We start from the raw sequence: 8,216 nt of genomic DNA, 5'->3' as shown, positions 1-8,216 counted from the left end.
GTCTCCAGTGCAGCCCCCCTCCCCAAGACCCGGATCGATCCTCCACTCGCACCGGCGAGTGGAGATGCTCTTAGTAAAAGCCTCCACCGGACCACCTCCCACATTTCCCCACGCGTAAGTGAAAGAGCCAAATTCTAGAGAGGGCCAAAATAAATAAACAAATTCATAGAGATCCAAACATTAGTGTACCAATTGAAGTATTTGAGAGAATTGACGTACCAAATTGTAATAAAACAAAACTCATAAAATGGTTTATCAATGGTCTGTCTGCCATCAATCACACTCCACTTTCACCTAACAAAACAGAAGTTGAGGCGATAAGGGGCGGGGGACAAATCCAGCGACGACTCACGCACATCACAATTCCTTTGATGGGCTTCTCCACCATTAGCAGGCAAGCTTAGCTCTCTCAATTTATCTCAACTCTTTATATGCACAATTCCTCATTTCCAGTATTTTCCTTGATTGAATCGAATTTCGCCAATTATTGTTTCTGCGTGCAGTTCCTGCTGCGGTGTGGGCTGGAGATACTCGAGCTTGTTTACGCCCCTGAATTTTGTGCCCGGAAGTTTCAGTGGAGCTGCTTCATCTCAGAAGCAATCTCGCATATTCATCTCCGCACACGCTTCTGCTTCTTCATCTGGTACCTTTCCTGCCGAATTGTGCAGTGTGTGTGTGTTGTGCGTGAAATTAGGACTGAGATTTCCCGATTTAGGATTCTTGCTGTAAATGCAGGTTGTGTTATTTATCCATAGTTAGCAGCGTATTGGAATTTGTTTTTTTTCTAATTATATATCGTGATCTTGTATCATTTTGTATGAAACTTTGGAATTTAGGTGTTTACTATTATTGCAAGAATAATGTCGGAATCAATCTTCATTATTTTGTAAGAACTATGACTAATTTCTCTTGAAGTTCATCTTTTTCATCATAAATGATCCTTTTAATCCTAAATGATCTGCTTGCCCCAGAATGACCTAAACTAATGGGGAAATCCAAATTCATCAATCCTTTCGTCTGATTAGGTCTATAAGCTTAATATTTTACTATCTAGGATTTCTTATGTGCATAGTTAGAGTAGAAGAAAAAGGAATTTTATCATTGAGTCTACATATATTCCTTTAGAACTATTAAGTCTGAAATCTCATTACCTATCAAGTTCGAGAGTTCTGGTGCAACGCATGGGGTGAATTAGATTTTTCTGTATCGATTTATTTACTTTTGATTTTCTCAAATGGAAGCAGATCCTTTGTTGGTCAAGGCTGCAAGAGGGGAGCTAGTAAACCGACCTCCTGCATGGATGATGCGTCAAGCAGGAAGGTACATGGCTGTTTATAGAAAGCTTGCAGAGAAATATCCATCCTTCAGAGAGAGATCAGAGACGACTGATCTCATTGTGCAAATTTCTTTGCAGCCTTGGGAAGCTTTCCGTCCCGATGGAGTTATTATTTTCTCTGACATACTTACTCCACTACCTGCATTTGGTGTTCCTTTTGACATAGAGGAGGTGAGAGGTCCCGTTATACAGTCTCCCATTCGTTCTGAACAGGACTTGAAAGCACTGCACCCTATCGATCTGGAGCAACTGCAATTTGTAGGAGATTCTCTTAAGATATTGCGGAAACAGGTTGGTATGGCACCCTCATGGATGACTAACTTGTCTATGAATATATCTGTACCTATGAAAGGGCTGTTTCTGATACTTTGCTTTTAGGTAGGGGAACAGGCTGCAGTTTTGGGCTTTGTTGGAGCTCCTTGGACAATTGCTACATATATTGTTGAAGGTGGGACGACTCGAACATATACAACAATAAAAAGCATGTGCCATACAGCACCCGCTTTGCTAAGGAGTCTTTTGTCTCATCTAACAAAGGCAATAGCTGAATACATCATCTACCAAGTGGAGTCTGGAGCTCATTGCATACAAATATTCGATTCATGGGGTGGCCAATTGCCACCTCATATGTGGGAGCTGTGGTCTAAGCCTTATATCGATGAGGTGACTTGCATTTTGCTTGTTGGTTAATAGTTTTATATGAAAAATATTAAAGGTTTACGTGCAAATGTTATGTGTTTATTGCAGCTTGAGTAACATTTTATTTAGTCACTATCATCACTTTGTGCACGGAGCTAATTTTTGTTTGATGGTGTGTTACTAACTAATTAACAAAAGCATAGAGGTGTATTTTAGTTTGCTCTGCCTTAACTTTTTCATGATTCTGTTCATGGTGTCTGGCGGGTTTTGGTGCTCTCAACGTAATCTTACTCTAGCCTTGGTGCACATCGTTAAAACTTTTCTTGGTATTTCTTTGTCTTTCTAAACGCCTTTATGTTCTCAATGTAGATAGTGAGAACAGTCAAGCAGAAATGCCCTCAAACCCCTCTTGTGCTCTATATCAATGGAAATGGTGGATTCCTAGAACGGATGAAAGGAACTGGTGTTGATGTGATTGGGCTCGACTGGACGGTGGATATGGCTGATGGGAGGAAACGGTTGGGCAGTGACATTAGTATACAAGGAAATGTGGATCCTGCCTGTCTATTTTCTCCTCTTCCTGCCATAACCAATGAAATCAAAAGGTTCGTCAATGAACTTAACTGATTATGAATCTAACAGTTTCTGTTGTGCATCGTCTACTTGTTAAATATGTATTCTAATCATCCGTGACTTAAATTAAAACTAGTATTTAGAGCTTTATCAAGTTGTGCTCGTTGTTTGCTGAAGCTGATAGGATTGCTCTGGCTTGTCAGGGTCGTAAGCAATGCAGGGATGAAGGGCCACATTCTGAACCTGGGCCATGGAGTTCTTGTTGGTACTCCGGAGGAAGCAGTGGCTCATTTCTTCGACGTTGCAAGAAGCTTTGATTCTGATTCCCCAGTCAAAATCCATGCAGTTGGAGAGCCCAATATGGTAGCTTGAGATTTCAGTTTCATTGTACAAATAGACCTTTCAACCCAGGTATGAGCTAACTAATCAGGTTTTTGGCAGCTTAGTCTTTGGTAATATTCATCATTGTATCGAAGAATCATATGCACTTGCGCATGATGATGATCCCACTCTATTTAATATTTATTCAAATTTCATTATTTCAACTTCTTTGGTGCCTCAAGTTGCATAACCATTTATTGAATATGGATTCTTTTTTTGAAGTTTTTACTGAATTGGAACTTAAGTAGAAGTAATAGTCTGGTTTTATTATGGCATGTTTCTGCTAGGGATAGATATCCTTTCCTTAGTAAAAGCAGCTTTATTTTGAAATTTGAATTTCCATGTAGTTATAAATTATAATAACGTGGCTAATAAAAAAGTCTATAATATACGTGAAGTATTGTGTGAGTTACCGGTTACGTTTTATTGTAGCTCTAGAATATAGAACATATGATATATATATGAATAGAATATATACATATTATAGCTCTCGAATAAAAATTACGTGACATCATTATTGGAATAAAGATTTCCACTAAATATTGACATATGGTGGATCCATATTTTATATTCGCTCCGTCCACCAAGCGTATCTTATTTGATTATAGCACGAGTTTTAATAAATTGGTTGAGTATGTTGTGAGTAGAGTAAGAGTTTTATTTTGTTAAGAGTGAGATATGTGATATATTGACTAAAAATGAGGGTGCATTTGGTGGATGAATTCGAAATAGAAAAGAGTGCATTTGGTGGATGTAGGGAGTATATGAAAATTGGAGATAATGGCAAATTAAATCTCAATATGTGGGCATTATTGCAAATTCAACATAAACTGTAAATCGGGGCTCAAAATAACATAAACTTTAAATTGTTTATTGAAATCAAACCTTCGAATTGTAGCAAATTAGAAACTTTTATTTCTTTGTACAGGTTTGAAGTTGAGATTAGATACCTATCTAGCATCGAGATCAAAATTGATTGAGAGATTTTAAAAAATATTGTATGAATTGTCTTCTCGTATTGTCGTATATTTGAGATTGTAATTTGAACTATCGGAAAGCTTTATCTCCAACATACCAACGACATTCAATCATTTTAACAGCCAATTTTGAGTTTATCTAAAATTTACCTTCAAAGAGTCTAGTTTACTAATCATAATGTTAGATTTTAAAACAGTCCAAAGTTTGAGGCGAATTTGCAATAGTGGCAACAGATGCAATTCAATTTGAAATTATCTCTAAAAAATGGCTTACAAAAAATTAAATTAGTAGAAATATCTGTGCAACAAAATTTAATTATTCTGCGCCATTGTTGGGCTTGGCTTGACCTTTTGGATATATCTCAAAGATAAGGTTGTGGCAAGCCACATAAATAGAGTGAATTTTGTAAGATTATGTTGCATAATCCCACATCGAAAAGCGGTAGAGAGAGGAAAGCAAGAGAGCTGTATATAACAAAGAGTTTGGTTGTTCGATCGGATTAACCCGTCCTGTCGGGGGTGCTGAGGCGACTCGTCAATGATCGTATAGAGACGACGGGTCGTGCCGACACCCACGCAACGAACACACTTTTTAACGGCGAGCGAGATCCTCCCTCTTTTGGCGGCTCTTGTTCGTCAATTTTTGGAAGCCCTTAATATTTTATGTTGGGGGTTTGCTGTTAAAGTTTTTACGTAATTTCTCTTTCATTTTTATGGACTTTTAAAAATATAATAATAGTGTTAATTTGAACTGAACAAATATCTTTAAGCTTCCTAACAAAAATTATAAATTGTAAGATGAAGCTTGCGATAGAAAGTAGTAGTTTTTGAATTTCATTTCCTCCGTTTTTTTTAGACAAATGACATGTATTTTTAGGCCTGGGAATCGGGTTCGGGTACCGTACCCGAAAAAATTGGGTACCCGAACCTGAAAATCCTCAAAACCTTACACCCGATCTCGAAAACGAAATCGGGTATCCTAATACCCGACTCGGCCTAATTATCCGGTCAAAATTATCTCTTCCAAGTCAACTGCATAAATTCGGGTATCCTAATTACCCGGTCAAAATTATCTCTTCCAAGTCAACTGCATAAATTCAAAATCTGTATTAAAAAAAAAAAAAGCAGAAGAAGAAGAAGAAGAATGGCGGGGCGAGGTGGGAGTTGCTGCGGCGGCGAACGGCGGGGCGAGGGTCGCGGTGGGAGTTGCGGCCTCGTGGGAGTTTGGGACTGGGGAGGCTGGGACGACTGGCGAGTGGGGTGGCCGGGCGGCGGGCGGGGCTTGACTCTGGAGTGAGAGATTAGGGCCGGCTGGGACGGGGCGAACGACTGCTGCACGGGCGAGGGTCGCGGATTGGGGAGGCTGGGATGACTGGCGCCGACGCCGGGCTGGCGAGGGGCGACGGCGAGTGGGGCGGTCGGCCGGGGCTGGACTCTGGAGTGAGAGCCGAGAGGTTAGGACCGGCTGGGAGTTTGGGAATTGGGAGGGATGAATTGATTTGGGAAACAGAACACAGGGGGCGGGAGGGAGGGTTTAGTTTAGAATATTTAGATTTCATATTTAATTTAATTAAATAGTTTAAAATTTATTAATTAAAATATCGGGTAATTCGGGTATACCCGATACCCGATTATTTCGACCCCTAAATACCCGATCCCGTACCCGATCCCGAATTAATCGGGTATAGGGTACCCGATACCCGATTTTTTCGGGTCGGGTATCGGGTACCCGATTACCCGATCCCGAAATTCCTAGCCCTATGTATTTTTTAATAGGATTAATACGCCAAAAATTATGAACTTTAAGTCAATTTTCAAACTTGTCATGATTTTTTTTTAAATAAAAAATTCCCTGAATTTAAGGGATTGAATAATTTTTTCACGATTTTTTGTTCCGGTGAAGTTCCGAGCTGACATGACAATTTTTGGTAATTACGAGTTGATATGACACCTATGTGGACCGAAAATTGACACATAAAAAATAATAAACAAAAAAAGAAAAATAAAATAAAATAATTTTTTTGGCCCTTTGCCGCCGCCTTCCCCCACCACCACACCTTTCTCTCCACCGCCCTTTTGAACACGCGCAAATCACACACATTCACACTCTGATTCAGAAGGTTGCGAAATCCCCTTGAACCGTCGCCGCCGTCGAAAGTCCAAACAAACTCTATCTTCAGCCGGCTCCAATTGGTTGTTGCGGCGGAATTACCTCTTTCAATTGGTCGCTGCGGCGGAATCCACGATTCTCACCCAATTGATGGTCGTCGATTCGTTACTGGCGCTCTCCCCCTCTCTTAGCGTCGGCGACTCGGCGCCACCGACTTCTCCGGCCTATAGATCCTTGATCTCGAATGGGAAGAATGAAGGGTTGGGATGTAAAGTGGAGAGTCATGGGAGCCATGGAAGAAAGAAGGCGATCTTGAGCTGTGGGAATCTGGAGGCAATTGCATCACCAGATTGGGAATCTTGGAGGCTCCGCCGCCGTGCTTCGCCCAATTGAGAGAGAGAGAGAGAAAGGTTTGGGCTCAAAACGATGTTGTTTTACCCCTCCCCCCCAACTAAACGACATCGTTTTGGTTCCCGTTCGGCGATGCCATGCAATATTTCAGGTCACTTAAAAATGTCATGTCAGCTTCAAAAAAAAAGTGTGGAAAAATTGTTCAACCTCTTAAATTTAGGGATTTTTTGATAAAAAGAGAAAGTTCATGGCAACTTTGGAAATTGACCAAAAGTTAATGATTTTTGGCGTAATTGGACCCTTTTTGATATAATAGTTAAATGTTATTGCGGGTGAAATAACGATAACGATTTCATTTTATAATGGTGTTAGTGATTAAATGGAGTAAAGCTCCATTCGTTTATAAAATTGTGTGAATTAATTTGATTAGAAATATAAGCTTCTTGATTATTCAGACTTTTATAATCTCATAGATCCGACCATTCTCTACCAGAACTTGGATTTATTCTCAAAGAAGCCAAGTAATAGATTCATCATAAAGTAATAGAGAGAATGTAAAGAGCAGTATATAATTTATCGGGTCAATACTAAAAATATCTAATTTTATACTCCCTCCGTCCCACGAGTCTTGACACGTTTTCTTTTTTGGGCCGTCCCATGAATCTTGACACGTTTCCTTTTTGGGTAATAATTAGAAAAAAATAAGGGGTCTTAATTGTGCTTAAGTTAATCTAATAAACGCATTAAAAAAAGGCAATAGTTGGAAGCAAAACATTTCGCCTCATTTCTCCTCTGTCCTCATTTTGAGATCCTTGCTTTCCACCCTAGTATTCCGCCTCTCTCTCTCTCTCTGAGCAAATCGCCGCCTTCAATTGCCTCAAACCTCCGACTAACTTCAGCCGCCACCGTCGACGACGACCGCCCATGGAATCCATGCCGCCTTCGGATGAGAATGGTTGGGTGAATCCTCGTCGGCCCTTAAATCGCCCTCCCGTTGATTTAATCCTTAAGAATCTCCGACCTCCATCTCGCAATCCCTCTCCGATCTCCACCTCGAAGTCGAAAGAAACTCCGATCTCCACCTCCAAGACCGAAGAAACTCCGATTTGTATGTTTTCTCCGTATCTCTCTTCGTCTTCGCCGTCCCCCCACCGCAATGATCGACGAGAGCGGAGGGCTCGTCGGCGGCGGACGGCTCGTCGATGGCAGAGCTCTCTGTAAATCTGCCGGTGGATCTCTCAGTAAATCTTCCACCGATCCTTACTAGATTCGTGGTAGATCTTATGGCTGGAGCGCCGATTTTGATTGGGAATCCGACGATGATATGTCTTCGATGGAAAATGAGGAAGACTTGGTGGATCCTTACTTTCCTTTCCCGAAGGAAGGTGAGACCTGGGATGCGGCCGTCGAAGAGGCTGAGCGGCAGATGAAGGAGGAGGGTTGGGTGAATGTCCAGACCGATGATGAACGCCATGGGTAATTTCTGATGGTCAATTTTGGTGAGATCTTTCAATATCTGCCTCTAATATCGATTGTTGGTGGCAGTGATGTTCGTATTGCTTGTGTTGGTATTGCTGATTGATGATGATAATATTCTCTTTGGTATCTGCTCTGTTGGTATTGCTGATTGTTGTTGATAACCCATTGTGCTGGGTTTTGCTTATGTTTGGAAATTGGTTTTATGGCTGATAGTTGTTCCATATATGCTCTGTTGGTATTGTTTGCTTGTGTTTGGGTTAACATGAATGCATAATTGAAAGCATAATCTAATTTACATACAGCTTGTGCTTGTGAATTGATATGATCACTGTACTTTACAAAAAGACTCATTTCACCCCTAAATTTGAAA

General features: G+C 40.6%; 1 protein-coding gene across 1 annotated transcript; it reads left to right on the top strand.

Moving 5' to 3' along the window:
* The first annotated feature begins 235 nt into the window (after positions 1–235).
* LOC131012077 (uroporphyrinogen decarboxylase 1, chloroplastic) lies at positions 236–3,093 on the top strand. The gene is made up of 6 exons (XM_057939987.1): positions 236–394; positions 504–643; positions 1,245–1,627; positions 1,715–1,999; positions 2,345–2,580; positions 2,752–3,093. The coding sequence occupies exons 1-6, from the start codon at positions 372–374 to the stop codon at positions 2,918–2,920; spliced, it is 1,236 nt and encodes a 411-aa protein (XP_057795970.1). The 5' UTR covers positions 236–371; the 3' UTR covers positions 2,921–3,093.
* Positions 3,094–8,216: the final 5,123 nt, after the last annotated feature.

This window comes from Salvia miltiorrhiza, chromosome 2, assembly GCF_028751815.1.
Source record: "Salvia miltiorrhiza cultivar Shanhuang (shh) chromosome 2, IMPLAD_Smil_shh, whole genome shotgun sequence".
Classification (NCBI taxonomy): domain Eukaryota; kingdom Viridiplantae; phylum Streptophyta; class Magnoliopsida; order Lamiales; family Lamiaceae; genus Salvia; species Salvia miltiorrhiza.
The sequence above is the reverse complement of the archived record's forward strand: the minus strand, read 5'-3'. Positions and strand labels throughout refer to the sequence as shown.

Bases quoted from the DNA above. Each gene is read 5' to 3' on its own strand.
- LOC131012077 (XM_057939987.1), top strand. From the start codon at position 372: ATGGGCTTCTCCACCATTAGCAG. The intron at 1,628-1,714 runs GTTGGTATGGCA...CTTTGCTTTTAG, and splicing joins TTAAGATATTGCGGAAACAG to GTAGGGGAACAGGCTGCAGT. The intron at 2,000-2,344 runs GTGACTTGCATT...TTCTCAATGTAG, and splicing joins CTAAGCCTTATATCGATGAG to ATAGTGAGAACAGTCAAGCA.